Below are 17,679 nucleotides of genomic sequence, written 5' to 3' on the forward strand. Positions count from 1 at the left end.
TCACTTTTACTTTAAAACTTTTGTAAAAACAATATTTGTCCTTTATTCTGGTCCCAGGAGTGGTTAAATCTCTCTCTCATGGGACGTATAACGCTGCTCACGTTGTGAAGGGGGGGGCTGCACACATGCTAAGGAGATTTGGTCGGACCAGCTGCTGTCTTGCTGCTGCTGCTGATGGCGAGCTGCGTGTTCTGCTTGTTGCGCTGCGTGTCAATCATTTAAAAGCCTGTACAGCAGCTGTCCTTTTGCCACTTCGCATCTCTGCCGCTCGCTTTGTGAAGGGGGGGGGGCGGGCTGAGCGCACACTAAGGAGATGCGGTCAGATCATCTGGTGGCGAACTGCGTGTTCTGCTTGTCATTGTTTTGAGAGCTGGGAACACATGAAGTGTGTCTGCCAAAAGCATTCCAACAATTGCTAGGTTAGATGTCCGTGAACTTGCTACAGCCACTTCGCATCTCTGCCGCTCGCATTGTGAAGGGTGGGGGTTGCTGAATGCATGCTAAGAGGAAGCGGATGGATCATCTATTGGCGTTGTGCAGATGCTGCCGAGGTGCGTGTTTTGCTTGTCGCACTGCACATCGATCATTTAAAAGCCTGTGCAGCAGCTGTCCTTTTGTCTCACTGCCTTGTCTCGCGGGACGTCAAAGTGTCTTCCGAGAAGATTTTTTTTTTTATAATAGAGAGATAATGAGCAAATGTACACAAGTGCGGAAACAATCACTCTTCAATGTGCCTGTGCAGTATTAAAAGGGGCACTAAACTTCTTGGACACTTTAATTTGTTTAAATTAAAACTTTAAAGTTTTCACTTCTAATTTTAAATAGCAGTACAGTTAAAGAGAGGATGTGGGGCTGCTGCTTTGTGTGGTGAGCAGTTTGAGTGTGTGCGTGTGGTAGTTTGTAAGTCTGAAATCATTGTCAAAACTATGAGTGAGCAGGAAAGGGCATCTGATATATATTGAATCAATACTACATAAAATATTTACTGACTGATTTCAAAATTGACATTTATTGATAAAGTGAAGTTTTTAACGCTACAATGAAGTAGCTAATTAACATAATAATTATTTTGCCTATTAGCAAGCTTATTGTATTTCATCATATTACAAGAGAAAATCTGCATTTTTATTTCTACATAATTCAGAATGTAGGTATTTTAAAACTGAAAGATACATTTCAAAACAATGTGGATTATCTTTACTGTATAATCGTCCTGTATATTGAAGTAATGCATTCAGGTTCTATCAGTATTAGCTTGTTTCACTTAAATAGATATTGGTGGAAGGCAGAGTATATACACTAAATTCTAGACTGTGTGGTACCCGGATGGGGGTGGTACCCAGTCGGGACGCCCAAGTAGACCGGAGGAGGGCTTGTGCCTCCTCCAGACCTCGAGGGGGCGACCGCCATGGGGGCCACGGGTATCGACCCTGTAGGGGCCCGTGGTCACCACCGGGGGCACCCCAATACCTGTAGGACCCTGGACCTCAGCACTTCCGCCACACCCGGAAGTGCTGGGGGGAAGGAAAGCAGGGTCACCCGGAGTGCTTCCAGGTATACAGCCGCCACTTCCGCCACACTGGGGTGTGTCGGTGGGAGACTGCCGGGAACACACCTGGAGCACATCCGGGTGCTTATTTAAAGGGGCCGCCTCCCTACAGAGGATGACTTGAGTCGGGAGAGCAGAGTGGACGAGGTCTCTGGAGGAGAGAAGGAGGCGGTCTGAAGAAAAGGCATTGTGATAAGGCCAGAACTTTGGGGTATTGGGGTCTGTGAAGAGAATTATTATAATGGAAGACCAAAATAAACGTGTGTGTGTGTGGGGTACTTACAACGTGTCTGCCTGTCTGTGTCAGGGTCATATTCCACAACTATAGTACATATACAGTAGGTGAATGCTGGTCAGTTGTTCAAAAGAGAAAGTGTGAGATGACTTACAGCTTCACAGGCAAGGTGAACCAACCCTATTAATTATGGTAGCTAAAGAATGTTCAAAAGCAGAGAGGCAGCCACAACAAATTTTAGCTCAGTTGATTAAGGGAAAAAAGACATTAATTCGGGTACATGCAGTTTCTGCTACACAATTCAATTTAATAAGCACAATTTCCAACTAGGAAAAGTGTGGCTTAGTTTCATTTACGCAATTAACAATCTTTAATGTTATAGCAAGTTGATTAATAATATATTCTTTTTTCAGGCTCTGTTGACATTGAAATTATAATACAGACTGTGAGATAATTGCTTTTTGCTGCTCCACTGTCAAAAACCTTGGCTTACTGACAACACTATACTGTAGTGTAATTTTATTTAAAAATAATACCGTAGCATACCATTCTCCCAAGTTTGCTTAGTCCAGACTGATCTACACAGGATCAATTCAGACAGGGCACCCCTCAATCACAGGATGGACACACAACAATAGAACCAATTTAGTAATGCCAATCTACATACTCTGTATGTCTTTACACTGTGGAAAGAAGCCGAAGCACCCAGAGGAAACCCATGCAGACAAGAGAAGAACATGCAAAATCCATGCATAGTGGATCTAGAACATGAATCCTGACCTCCTTACTATACAAGGCAGTAATGCTACCACTGCTTCACCATGCTGCCAAAGATAAACATCTTTATAAATGTTTTGATTATCTGGTTAAGTTACAATATTTAAATATTTACAATATTTTCATCTGAAGTTCAAGAAAGAAGAACACAGCATGTCTGACTCACAGTCAGATAAGTCATCAAGGAATAAAAATAGAGGTTTAGTAAGTGGAGTTTTCTTTTTTTTTATTATTTTTAATTAAAAGCAAATTATAATCCATACAATCAAATCAAACTTAACAAAACCAAAATGTATCCCCCACCCAATAGAAAGAAACAGAGGAGAGCCAGCCAACAAAGCAAATCTTTGAAGCAACAAGGAACAAGGAATTTTCCCCGATATAGAAGCTTATTCTAAAATGTTATTGATTACAACCTGCCATATTTTAAAAAGTTCTGTACTGAACCTCTGAATGAGAATTAGATTTTTTTCCAATTTCGGATAGTATAGGACATCAGTTACCCACTGACTTAAAGATGGTGGGTTGGGATTCTTCCAGTTGAGCAAGATAAGTTTACGTGGTAGATTTGTTTGTCCTTGTCCACTTTAAGCCCATCTGGGACTACACTGAGCACAGCTGTTAACGGGTTAGGAGTGATTCTGACACCAAAGCTATCTGATAGGCATTTAAAGATTTTTGTCCAAAATGATGTTAATTTGGTGCCTAAAACATGTGGCCCAGTGAGGCTGAAGCTAGACTGCAGCATTCACAGGTTGAATCTTGCCCTGGAAATATTTTGGAAAGTTTTAATCGGAATAAATGCACTTGATAGAAAATTTTAAGCTGAATTATTGAATGATCTGCACATATGGAGCAGAAATCTATTCTATGCATGGCTGTTTTCCACTCATTTCCGAAATGTTAAGAGAAAGATCCTTTCACCATTGAGCTCTAGGATCTTTAAAAGGAAGGGACTTTAAAATTTTTTATAAATTGTTGAAATGCTAACTGAGTCATCAAGACTGATCAATATTTATTCTGGAATAGAAATACATGGAAGGTGAGGAAAATTGGACAGATTCAGTTTAGCAAAGTTTCTAGCTTAAAAGTAGTGGACAAATTGTGCTAATGATTATCGATGTTCAACTCTCTATAAGGCAATTTAATTATTAGTGTATTGCTGATAATTTCTATTAACTGAGGCACAGAGCAGGACATACTGCAAGATTTTAATTCTATTGCAGAACAAGCTTGTGTATATTCATTGATTTATGTAGATGTCCAAGTCTTTACAAATATGGCTTGTACATTTCCTGCCCAACGATAAAACTGAAAGTTACGTAGTGCCATGCCCCCTTTCTCCTTTAGGTCAATAGTTACCCTTTGGATTCGTGGATTTTTAGAATTCCAAATAACTGATTGAATCTAATTTCTTAAAAATGATTTGTTATTGTATATGGGGATAGTTTAAAATAGGAAAAGATACTTGGGAAGGATGTTCATCTTAACAGTGTTGATTCTACCTGCCAAAGTGAGATGGAGGGTGGGCCATCTATTCACATCTTGTTTAATTTTGTCCACGCAGACAGCAAAATTTTGTTGAAAAACAGCTTTATATTTACTTGTGATATTTAACCCTAGATATTTAAACTGATCTCATGAGGTAATTTGGAAGGTGTCCAGTCTACTATTGTGTGCTAGAGAGCTCACTGGAAAAAAACACAGTTTTATTCAAATTTAATTTTGTGTCCAGATATCTTTTGAAATTCTGCTAATGCTTTTAGGACTGCTGGCAAGGAATTTTGTGGACCAGATATATACAGCATCATATCGTCAGCATATAATGATAATTTCTCTTCAAGTCCTTCTCTGAAAATCCCCTTTATATCTGATGTATTTCGAATATGGCTCAACGGTTACTGCAAAAAGTAATGGTGAAAGGGGACATCCTTGTCAAGTACCGTGTTCTAGTTTCAAGTAGTCTAAAATAATGTTAATACAAACTGAGACTTTTGGACTAGTACAGAGTAGTTTAATCCATGCACAAATGTTTGAGTCGAACCCAAAATTGTGCAATGTAGTGAATATGTAGTCCCATTCAACCATGTCAAACGCTTTTTCTGCATCCAAATATAGTAAGATTTCTGAGGTCAATATATTATATTAAACAAATGTCGAAGATTAGAAACTAAGTGTCGGCCGTTAATAAATTCAGTCTGGTCTTGTGAAATTACTGAAGAAAGCACTTTCTCAATCCTTCTGGCTAAAAGTTTGGAGAGAATCTTAACGTCATTATTCAGGAGTGAGATCGGTCTATATAATGCACATTGTAGTAAGTCCTTATTTTTCTTCTGAAAGATGGAAATTAACGCTTGACGAAAAATCTGAGATAAACCTTTGTTGTCTTTATCTTCTGTAAAATTGCTAATAATGGTGAAGATGGCAAATGGGGACAATCCACATTTGGAGCAAGGGGAAGGTGCAAAGTGAAAAGGTGCTTTTATTAAAAACTATCAAAAAAATTCAAAACGGTATCCAAAGTGCAGTGCTTCAAAAATGTTTCAATAAATAAATAATCCATAAAAACAGGGTGATAAAAGTGGAGGTTAAAATAATTCAAAAAAATAAATCCAATTAAAATGAGGTTAAAATTAACAGGCTGGAAACAGTCTTTTTTTCTCCTGGTGCCTTCTTCCTTCTACTTGGCGGCTCCCCTGCTTCTCCCAACAGGCTATGCAACAGGGGAGTCACCCTACCTGCAGCTGCAGCTGACCTTCACCTGGTCCGGTAGCCTTCTCTCCCCTAGCTACATACAACTCCCACCGGACCGAGACTCAGGTTCCCCAGCGACCAGGATGCTCACGCTGGGGCTCACTCTCCCAAGCCTCCCTGACTCCCGGTGCCTTATGTGGCCTTATGCAGCGAGCTTCTGGGACACTTCAGTTATTAAGATCACTCAGCTAGAGTGACCGCTTCATACTGCCCCACCGAGTGTACGCCTAACACTCCTAAGGGGCTCTCCTACAAGCTGCTTGCATTTACCAGTGAGCCTGCTCTCTCGCTCCCACACCGACTCTTACAACTTCCTGCCTTCATCTCTCCTTCTTAACCTTCATCCGTCTCTCTTTCTCATCTTTCTTTATTCCCCTCCGCACTCGCACTCCTACTACTTGTAATGGGGACGTGGCACAGGTGTGGCGATCAGCAGCTCCTGACATCAATTACGAACACGGGCAATCACACACCTGTGCACATCAGTGTGGAAATGTCTTTACCTGTATTGCGTCCGGGAACCGTTCTGGCCACACTACTTCGCCCCCTCCTTAAGCCACAAAGTGTGGCAATTATTTATTTAAAAAACTGGCCATTCATTTATAGCCGTGGACCCACTATACCACACTACATTAGGTGCACAAATATTTATCAGAATCACTTTAGTATTAAATAAATTATGAATTATGACATATCGCCCTTCAAGTTCACATATTACTTTTGATGCTATAACAGCCAAAAGAAGAAGAAGAAGAAGAAATGGGATAGTTCTGTGGTTTAAGATTCCCACACAGCCAGTTTTCTTTATATAGCTGGAGTGAAAAATTTAGGATTTCCAAACCCTTTGCAACCAAAACTCATCCTTATTTATTATTTGACTCTCCTGTAAAACTACTATCTTGGCATTTAAACCTTTCAAGTGAGTGAATACTTTCTCTTTAATTCATGATTGAGACCTTTGACATTCCAGCTCACAAAGTTCACCGTTTGGTCATAAAAACATTGCTTCTAAACTTTTCTTGTCACTTTTAGTCTTAAGATAAGTTAGCATATTTTTACTTATGCTAGCTTTGACCTAGATTTCATATTACTGCCGGGTGTTATGGCTATAAACCCTGTTGTTGTTTTGGCATTATTGGTTGTTGGGGTAGAAAGGATAAATCAGAAATAGCAAAGCTCTCGCTTTCCACCCAAAACCCCACCACCACCCATTTTGCCTCCCTGAGTGAGCAAGACCACACATCACAAGGTCCCAGTCCTCTTACTTGCCAAGAGTGAGAAAGCAGTAATTCGAATTTTCTAAGGACCAACAGATTTTAATATTTTGAACAATAGCACAATATTCAATAAAATATTTGAATAATAATAAAGAAGATGTGGAGATCATGGGGATTTGAACGTTCCAAACACTGACTAGGAAGCTCACCATGGATATACGTGGGGGGGGGGGGGGGGGGGGGGGGGGGGCGGGGGGGATAGAGAGAGAGAGAGAGATACTTTATTAATCCCAAGGGGAGAGTCACATACTCCAGCAGCAGCATGCTGATAAAGAAAATATTAAATTAAAGAGTGTTAACAATGCAGGTATACAGACAGATAATAACTTTGAATAATGTTAACGTTTACCCCCCCGGGTGGAATTGAAGAGTTGCAGTGTGGGGGAGGAAAGATCTCCTCAATCTGTCAGTGGAGCAGGAAAGTGACAGCAGTCTGTCGCTGAAGCTGCTCCTCTGTCTGGAGATGAACCTGTTCAGTGGATGCAGTGGATTCTCCATGATTGACAGGAGCCTGCTGAGAACCCGTCTCTCTGCCACGGATGTCAAACTGTCCAGCTCCGTGCCTACAATACAGCCTGTCTTCCTCACCAGTTTGTCCAGGCATGAGGCGTCCCTATTCTTTATGCTGCCACCCCAGCACACTACCGCGTAGAAGAGGGCGCTCGCCACAACCGTCTGATAGAACATTTGCAGCATATTATTGCAGATGTTGAAAGACGCCAGCCTTCTAAGGAAGTATAGCCGGCTCTGTCCTTTCTTACACAGAGCATCAGTATTGGCAGTCCAGACCAATTTATCATCCAGCTGCACTCCCAGGTATTTATAGGTCTGCACCTTTTGCACACAGTCACCTCATGGGGTCCATGAGGGGTCTGGGCCTCCTAAAATCCACCACCAGCTCCTTGGTTTTGCTGGTGTTCAGGTGTAAGTGGTTTGAGTCGCACCATTTAACAAAGTCCTTGATTAGGCCCCTATACTCCTCCTCCTGCCCACTCCTTATGCAGCCCACGATAGCAGTGTCATCAGCGAACTTTTGCACGTGGCAGGACTCTGAGTTGTATTGGAATGCCAATGTATATAGGCTGAACAGGACCGGAGAAAGTACAGTCCCCTGCGGCACTCCTGTGTTGCTGACCACAATGTCAGACCTGCAGTTCCCGAGACACACATACTGAGGTCTGTCTGTAAGATAGTCCACAATCCATGCCACCAGGTATGAATCTACTCCCATCTCTGTCAGCTTGTACCTAAGGAGCAGAGGTTGGATGGTGTTGAAAGCACTAGAGAAGTCCAGAAACATAATTCTTACTGCACCACTGCCTTTGTCCAAGTGGGAGAGGCATCGGTGTAGCATGTAGATGATGGCATCCTCCGCTCCCACCTTCTATTGGTATGCAAACTGCAGAGGGTCGAGGGGTGTGACAGACCTGTAGCCTCAGGTGGTGAAGCAACAGCCGCTCCATGGTTTTCATCATGTGACGTCAGAGCGACAGGCCAGAAGTCATTCAGCTCAGTAGGAAGTGATACCTTTGGGACTGGGGTGATGCAAGATGCTTTCCAAAGCCTCGGGACTCTCCCCTGTTCCAGGCTCAGGTTGAAGATGCACTGTACAGGACTCCCCAGCTCCAGCGCACAGGCCTCAGCAGTCGTGGCAAAACTCCATCTGGACCCGTTGCTTTGCTGGCACAAAGTCTCCTCAGCTCTCTGCTTACCTGGGCTGCTGTGATTGTGGGTTGAGAGAGACTCTCTCCTATGCTGGTATCAGCAGAAGGATGGGTGGAGGGTGCAGTACTCCGAGGTGAGAGTGGGTTAGGGTGGTCAAACATGTTAAAGAAGTTGTTCATCTGGTTTGCTCTCTCCACATCTCTCTCGATGGTGGCATCCCGCTTCGAGCTACAGCCAGTGATGATCTTCATCCCATCCCACACTTCCTTCATGTTGTTATTCTGTAACTTCTGCTCCAGCTTTCTCCTGTACTGCTCCTTCGCCGCCCTGAGCTGGACTTGGAGCTCCTTCTGCACGTGCTTGAGCTCATGCTGATCACTGCCTTTAAAATCCCTTTTCTTCTGGTTCAAAAGGCCTTTGACTTGTAATCCATGGCTTGTTGTTAGCATAGCAGCGCACTGTTTTTACTGGAACTACAATGTCCATAAAGAAGTTGATGTAGTCAGTAGTGCAGTCAACAACCTCCTCAATGTTCTCACTATAAGATCCCTGCAGGATATCCCAGTCTGTAGTTCCAAAGCAATCTCTCAGATCCTGCTCTGCCTCAGGGGACCACTTCCTGAATGAGCGTGTGGCTGTAGGTAGCTCCCTCACTCTTGGTTTGTACTGAGGCTGAAGCAGAACCAGGTTATGATCTACTTTCCCAAGCGCAGGAAGCGGGGTGGCGCTGGATGTCACACGCTATCTCCACGTCCACCCGAGGAGGGATGTAAACAATAACCACAATGACGTGTCCAAACTCTCTGGGCAAGTAATAGGGACGCAGACTTACAGCCAACAGTTCGATGTCCCTGCAGCAAGTGGAGATTTTAACGTTAACATGTCCAGACTTGCACCATCTTGTATTGACATAGAGAGAGAGTCCACCTCCTTTCTGCTTTCCGCAGGTATTTGCGTCTCTGTCCGCTCTAACTGTGCTAAACCCGGGTAGCTCCACGTTAGCATCTGGGATGTTAGTTGTTAGCCACGTTTCACTAAAACACAACAAACTGCATTCTCTGTAGGTCCTGACATTTTTCACCAGCGCAGCCAGTTTGTCGATTTTATTTGGTAGTGAGTTCACATTTCCCAGGATCACAGAAGGCACCGAAGGTTTGTAGCACCACTTTCTCGCTAAACACTTGGCTTTTATCTTAGCACCGGCTCTGCTGCAGCGATACCATCTTCTTACCTCGTCAGGTAAATAGGGAACCACACCAGCGCGGGCATTTGTTCTCAGCGGTTGAAGTTGACTACTTGAATAGACGAGTCTCAGCGTGTAAAAATTCATGTCCAAGTAGTAAAAAGTGTCCAGGGAACGAGTCCACATAAAAGAAAGTGGTAGGAGTTAACAGTGAAATAGAGAAAAGGGTAGACAAAGTCATACACGGTGCAGCTGGAATAGCTGCCACTCGCGGTTTGCGCCTGAGTCAACCAAAACTAAAAATAGTGCTCAAGGCACACATTGAATGACTGTTTTCTTACTCAGGTTCTTTCAAGCAAAGGAAATGCTTCTCTAGATAATAACAATAATGACAATAAAAAATCAATGATAATTAAAGGAATAGTGATCAAAACTTTATATTTGAATTGTCTATACAAACACACAAATTTACAACAAATCAATTTGATTTTTTATATTGAATTATTACATGTACAATATATTAAGCCTAAAATTTGAATAAAGCAGATTTATAGAGATGAACAAAGAATGGGAGAAATAAAACTCTACAACTACAAATGACTGGTGCTGTCACTTCTCAGATATTCTGATCAGGTTAAAAATAAAAACATTTCTATTACCCACAAACCTAAACAAAATATAAAATTGGCTGAAATGCATAAATATGGGTATATAAAAACATAAGGCTGAAAAGATACACACTACAAGAAAATTAAAATAAAAAACAATATAACTCAGACTTAGAAATATACAGAACACTACAGAAAAGAATCAACAAAGAAAAAATTCAAAAAGTCAACAGAGAAAGAAGAATTGCTATAAAAAAGTAAAAGAGAATTTAAGAAGCCAAGAAAAGCACAAGAGAAATCACAGAAATGATTACTAAAATATTAATTCATAAAGAAATACTCTAAATGTAATGTATAGAAGGAAGACAAAAACAAGTTCTAAATTTTAAAATAGAGATGTCAGATGTGCTTCAAGTCTTGATACACTGATTCTAAGAAAACTCCTCAACCCAATGAGATTTTACCAGTTGTTTCATTTATCAAATATTCTTATGTTCCTAAATATTCAAGTGACTACAACAGCAATCCCAAATGATGAAATATTAAATACTGATGCTTCTTTCCTGAAGGTAAAAATAATTAATACTTGAAAATCATTTTATTTTCCAAGTTCATGTATGTAAGACTATGTTAATTTGTTGCTTAAAATATTACCAATTATTATTGCCAATCATGTGATTTAACATGGCTGTAATGGATAACGGACAGAAATTTTCAAAAAAAAAAAAAAAAAAAAAAAAAGCAACACACATAACAGGAAAAAAAACTGTGTGCGCATATATACAAACACATGCACATATACACTGTATATCGAGAGCCATTCTAAATTCCAATGTGGGTAAATGTGTGCAGGAATTAGTTAATTCCACAGGCACCGAACAAAACAAGAGGTCATAAGAAATAGGCACACAGCATGGAGTGTTTGAGTGGAAGCAGAAGGCACCCCTATAAAACAACTGAATGGTTTTCAGGGCAGATAGTACTAGAACCACCAATTGTGCCTAGTCATTAACTTACAAATGGAGGCTCATTTATTTGTTTATTTATTTACTTATTTATATTTTTAAAAAATTCCTGGAGTGAGAGAGAAATGGTGTACTAAACAGAATAGCTGATAATTATGATATTTGCTTAAATATTAAATTAAAAATTACCTATAACGATTAGCTTCCTCCAGAGAAGTGGTTCTTTCCTCATACCCTTTGCTCCCAACATACAGTATGCTTCTATTGTAGGTGGGCCCTGAATATCTTTTAGAATGGAAGGGTTGGGGGGCAATATTTTTTTATTTTTCAAGACTACCAGTCACTGACAGTGTTAGCGCAGTTTTAATTAAAGCTGCTTAAAATTCATATCTAATATTTTAAGATTCTGTTACTGTGAGGAACATTACCTTTATATCTTCATTCCCTGAGATGATGTCTGTTGATCCAGTTATGGGCTGCAGTGAAGGCATTTGCCTGTAAAGGTTTGAGAAACAGACTATGGACCCAAGAATAGTTGTTGCTTCTGTCCGTGGGTACTAAATAAAAGCAAATAAAAACAGTTAAGATACCAAAACAAATGTACAATTTAATAAGTAATTTAAAGTTAAAAATAAGCTAGAGAATCAGTACCCAAAATTCATTGTAGTAATGCTACATGTCTACATGCACATAAGCTAGGGACATCATGTTGCCTTATTTCTTGCATTGGATACCAACAGCAGTGAAATTTCACAACACTCAGTACCGATTTAATACCACAGCAAAAACAGAAATCCATTTCACCAGCTTTTTAATTAAAAATACCTGCTTTCTTCAATTGGAAAAATATTGTGCTTTTTCCTGTAATAAAATATAAAATGTAAAAATACTAATAGAATTTAAATAGTTAATACTACAGTATTAAAATAGTGGTACAGCAATCAAGTAGTTGCCTAGCTATGAGTTATAAACTAGTATTGGAATTTATAAATATCAAATTGCAATGCAAAATCTGAACTTATTTTTGTGATAGATGTGGGGATTCCTAAAATGTAACATAAAATTGGGGAGATTTTATAATCTTGGGGAACTTCCTTTACTTGAGGGAACCTTACTGGCTACAATGGATATTGAAGCACTTTACACAAACATCCCCCATGAATATGGCATATTGATATGTGAAACGTACCTTAAACAACATGATTTACCCAAAGAGTCAGTTCTTCAAATGATAAAATTCACTCTGACACACAATTTATTTTCATTCTGACAACACTTCTATGAGGGGCGTTCAAATATAAACAGGAACTTTGAGCTACATTGTATTAATTGAATACAATGAAACGACTTACACACTGGTTTTCTATGTAATCTCTTGCTACTGCAATACACTTGTTCCAGCAAAAAGAGTTTTTTGAATGCATGTTGTCCCATTCTTGCACAGCGTCAATAACCTCCTCATTTCTTCCCTTCTAAAAATTCCTTTAGCGGGCCAAAGAGATGATAGTCCCTCTCTGAATGATTTGCACCAATCATACACTCTAGACCGAGAGAGACACTCATCCCCAAACTAATTTTTAAGTTTCGAATAAATCTGGTATGGAATGACTCCTTCATTTGTCAAAAAATTTTAAATAATTCGCTGCGCAACACTATTGCGTACCTCCTGCTCTGAAATGTTGATTATAACTGACAGGAAGGGGGGAAAGAGTAGCTAGCACTACTAATGACAAGTTCAAACATGCTTGTGTTTGTCCAAAGAGTCATGTCTACCTTGTACTCTTTATAAGAACAGTGCATAAAATTCCTGTTTATAATTGAACGTCCCTCGTATTTGCAACAAATGGGGACTGCAAAAGGCTGTCAGTTTGCACCTCACTATGCAAATCTATTTATGGCAAAATTGGAGGAAGATTTTATGTCAACGTGCATTTAAAACCAATGTTGTGTCTCTGTTACATAAATGACATCTTCATAATCTGGACTGTAAGTGAGAAGTACCTCCTCCATTTTCTTATGAATATAATTCTTTCCAGCACAACATAAAGCTGAAGCTTAATTACTCAAAAACAGAAGTCAGCTTCCTTGGCACCACCGTTCAACTGAAAGATAACAAACACCCTTTTAACTACTGTTTTTCACAAACCGATGGATAGACAGACCTACCTGAGAAGTGATTGCTTCCACCACAAGCATATAAGGCACTCCATTATTTTCAGCCAAGCAATGCGTTACAACTGAATTTGCTCAGACCCGACAGACTGTGATAAACAACTGCAGGAGCTTAGACAAGATTTCATTAGACAAGGTTATAACCCCGCCATACCCAGAGACAACCTTCTGGAAGATAAAAACAAAGACAACAAGAACCGCATACCCCTTGTTGTCACCTATAACCCACATCTTGAAGCACTTCGAAAAATTATAAAAGAACTTCAGCCAATGCTAAGTAATGCTGAAATGCTGAAAAATGTATTTCCAGAACCATCCCACCAGGCATATAGACAGCCACCAAACCTGCAACAACAAATTGTTCGAAGCTCCCTAAGTAAACCAACAGAAAATGGCACATCTCCCTCCCTTCAGAAATGATGTAAAATGTGTGCTTACATTTATGATACAGATTGTGCAGTTATACCACACTGCCAACTAGAACACCGCATAAAAGCATCATTTTCCTGCAGATCATATAATGTGGTCTACCTAATTCTCTGTATGAAATGTCCCAACACTGCACTCTATGTGGGAGAAACTGGACAAACACACCACCAAAAAATGAACTTACACAGGTTCCACATTAATCTTGGCAACAAAGTTGTTCCTGTAGCAGCTCACTTCAACAGCCATGGACATTGTGAGAATGACTTTAAAGCCACAGTTCTTATGGGCAACTTCAGAATGTAGCAAAAGAGAAAAGAATGGGAAGTTAACTTTATTCTAAAATTTAACGCATTACAACATGGTTTAAATAGAGGCGAGTTTTATGGCCAGATATGAAGACTGTTTGCATTTCTCGGACTGAGCCAGACAAACTGACTATAGATCCATATTGTATGGAAAACTGATCAAAAACTTCAAAAGACTCTGTTGGACAGTTATCTTATCAAAAGATCTTGACTATATATTGTTCTCCTCTCTTGCAAAATGAATTTTAGCCTAGAGAGGTGTACTAATATTTTAAATCTAAGATGTCTCACTTAAAGGTTTTCCAATGCTGTATCTGTTCTAGTGTCTATATAAACTCATGGAATTCCAGTCTCTGTATTGTATCTTGCCCGAAGGAGGGGCCTAAGTTGCCTTGAAAGCTTGCATACCGCAATCTTTATAGTAAGCCAATAAAAGGTGTCATTTTGCTTGACTTCCCACTAGCATAGGACTAATAAAGAATTATATCATTATTGTCTACCTGATTTATCTTATCATGTACACATTCTAATTTTATTTTCTGACATGTTCTCTCCTGTAACTGAAAAATACTTCTAAAATCATAATACTAAAAATAAAAAAGGAAACATTATATGTGTACTGCTTAATTTGTGAATTACACGATAAGCAAGGGATACTGTATTTTAAACAAACCTTTAAAGCCATTTTTGTAACAACATGCTTTAAAAATTTGGTTTGTCAAATAATCCCTCTGTAAAGTTTGTAACATTTACAACTGTAAGATTTATATTTGTATTATTAGCTCGTAAAACAAAAATCTAAAGTATAATATTTAATACTCAAGTCAAACTGATTCACATTTCAAATGTCACATACTCCTGGGGCTTTGATTGTCCAATCTGTATCTTTTTTACATTTGTCCCAACTTCAAGGTTTCCTGTGTGAAATTAGACATCTCAGCTCTACATTAATCCATTTTTCAAGAACACTTGTAAAATCAGCCTTTGTTTTTATGTTTTTAAAGTATCATACATGAGTGAATAGCTATTGTTATTGTCTACAAATCCAGAATTAAGATTATGTTCTAGTGAGTTTAGTGCAACTGAGAGACTGCATTAAATTCCATTAAAATACTTTATATAATCAACATTTATCATATTTTTGGGGTTTAATCTCATTAATATTACTTTGCCTTCAAAAACCAAATGGCTGACACAAATTAAGTGAATGTAAATTCATAATCAGTATGGTGTGTTGCCTGTATTACTGTAACTGTGTTTCTCTTTTTTACGTTTCTGTTAACATAGTGTACTACTAAAAACATGTGTTGTGCTTCAAAGCATTGAAACACAAAATAAATGTTACTTTGTTATTAATAAATATAGCAGCTCATTCCATTGCCAGTGTACACAATTCAAACAGCCTGTTTGTGTGAACATTCTCTCGATATTTGTTTGGTACAACTGTTAACACTGACAGTGGTGCAGTTTCTTCCCACATTCCACAGTCATATGCAGTATACGTGATTCCCCCCTTACACTGAATTGTACATACAGGTTAGAAAACGAATGGATGCTTGGATGGATATCTGTAGACATCCAATCAGAGAATGAATGCAAAGCCTCTGTTCCTGTATTGGGACTGTGTAAAACGTGGAATTAAAAAGCAATTGATCTTTCCATTAACAAGTTAGCATTATCAGATATGATGTTTTTCTTTTCAACATATGTTAATGTAATGCTGTGAGCCACTTTCATGAGTAGTTTTTACTACTACTGATGCTGTAAAAAAATAAATAAATAAAAAGCTAGTACTGTCATATTTTTTTGGCATTTTGTTATTAACTCCGTACCTAAGTATTGCTTCATATGACATCTCTAATGTAAACTGCTAAAATCATTATGTATTTATTGGCTAATGTAATTTATACTCATAGTCACTGTTCTGTCTAGGGTTTGTGTGTGCACTGGAGCAAATACATTTTTATGCTTCAAGATACAACAGTTTTCCAGTAGTGCACAATGAAGCAACTCAAGAAATCTACTTCACCTGCCACCTGCTGAAAGTTCACATAAAAACTCCCTCCTGGAAATCAGTTATTAAACACAGGGACATCTGGAAATCCATTAAGCAAATTCTTTGAAAAATGACATTAATGAGACTCAATAAGTTTTTCTTATGTCCATTCCTCATGAACATTATTCATTTAAAGTAAGGCTATTAAAAATACTTATATTAAAAATGCAGTAAGTACTGTTTATTGTCAGACAGGGTTAAAAACTCTGTGTGGTACATATATGTTTGTAACAAATGTGTGTGTGTCTGTTAGTTTTATATTCATCATTATTATTATTTTTATTCATTAACTCCTCTGCAGCCTTCAAATAAATGTGACATTTGAAAACACAGCTCTTCATGAAATCAGGAGTCACTAAGCACACAACATTGCATGATAGAATAGAAAGTGGAATAGGGTACTATAATGCCTATAATTCATGTGCAAAAAAATACATAAAATAACTAGTGATTGTTCAAACATGTTAAATACAATCATTATTCATTTTTAATTGCTTTTAAAAACAAAAAGGAAAGATCTAGATTTGATCTTGTCTGTTGTTGGAGATGGACATGTAGGGGGAAGCTCCATTAGCAGCGGTGTCATTTTAACCCTTTTTTTTTTATAAATCATTTTGAGATATCCTGTATTTATTAATACTACGTGCAAGTACAAATAGGCAGGGGGAGCAAACAAAGGGCATAAAAGGAAAAGGATAAGGCAGCAAAAGCCCCATCAAAGACTAAACCGGCCTCGAGTTCATGGAACGACCTCCCAGTAACTGACCTGGAACAGACGGGCAAAGGTACAGACCAGCCAGGACCTGACACGGTAGCATCGGATCCAGCCAAAAGCGTTAGTGGGAGCAAAACTGCAAGTGAGACGGGCAAGGAGCTGATCCAGGAGGATTGCTGGAACTGAGCATGGCCTTTTCATCCCCTCTGTTAACTTCAGCTAATTCCCCCCGTGAGTATGCCACATCATCTCCTACTGAACTCGCAAATCTGCCTGAGAAGTTTGGGAAAGATTGAAACACACTTCCTGAGCCGAAGATAATGATTGCCGTGCTCAGGGGGAACAAAAATGATACAAAGCAAGATGCAAACAAGAACAAAATAGAAATAAAGAATGAAATAAAGGTCATAAATGAGAAAAATGAGAGACCGTATCAGGATATAAAAGGCCAGAAGCAACGTTTAAAGTACTAAGTTTACTACAACCTTTGCAGAACTGCAACAAAAAATTGATGAAAAAATATATACGAAAATACATTAAGTTAGAGAGTAAAATTAAAGTACTTGCTGCTCAGCTTGAAGATGTTAAGCAAATGTTCATGACCAGTATTAAACAATCAGCTTCTGCTGTGGATGAAAAAGCAACAGCTGCAAAATCAGAATACAAAGTGCTCATGGACAAACTGGCAACACTGGAAGAAAGACACAGAAGGAACAACATCAGAATTGAAGGTCTTCAGGAAAATTGGGAAAGTCCAAACCCAGTGAAATTCATAGCTGAACTATTCTTTAAAATAACTGGAGAGGATCTTAAATCAGTATCGAGATCTCTGCAGCCTACTGTATACGTGGATTGAATGACCCCAAAACAAAAAGCCTAATTGTCCGTTTCGAGAAACTACAGGCCAAACAAAATCTCACGTACGTCATCAGGAAAAAAGATGACATTATTTATGAAAATACCCATATTCGTATTTTCCCAGATTTCTC

General features: G+C 39.0%; 1 protein-coding gene across 4 annotated transcripts in view; it reads right to left on the reverse strand.

Annotated features, from left to right (window-relative positions):
- Positions 1-17,679, reverse strand: part of ralgapa2 (Ral GTPase activating protein catalytic subunit alpha 2) — a 789,870-nt gene that overhangs the window by 365,610 nt on the left and 406,581 nt on the right. For all 4 annotated transcript variants that reach the window (XM_051925541.1, XM_051925545.1, XM_051925542.1 and 1 more), the window contains one exon: positions 11,442-11,570. In XM_051925541.1, the coding sequence (XP_051781501.1) occupies positions 11,442-11,570 (129 nt within the window). The remainder of the gene's footprint in view (positions 1-11,441; positions 11,571-17,679) is intronic.

This window comes from Erpetoichthys calabaricus, chromosome 3 (assembly GCF_900747795.2).
Source record: "Erpetoichthys calabaricus chromosome 3, fErpCal1.3, whole genome shotgun sequence".
In the NCBI taxonomy this organism is placed as follows: Eukaryota; Metazoa; Chordata; class Cladistia; order Polypteriformes; family Polypteridae; genus Erpetoichthys; species Erpetoichthys calabaricus.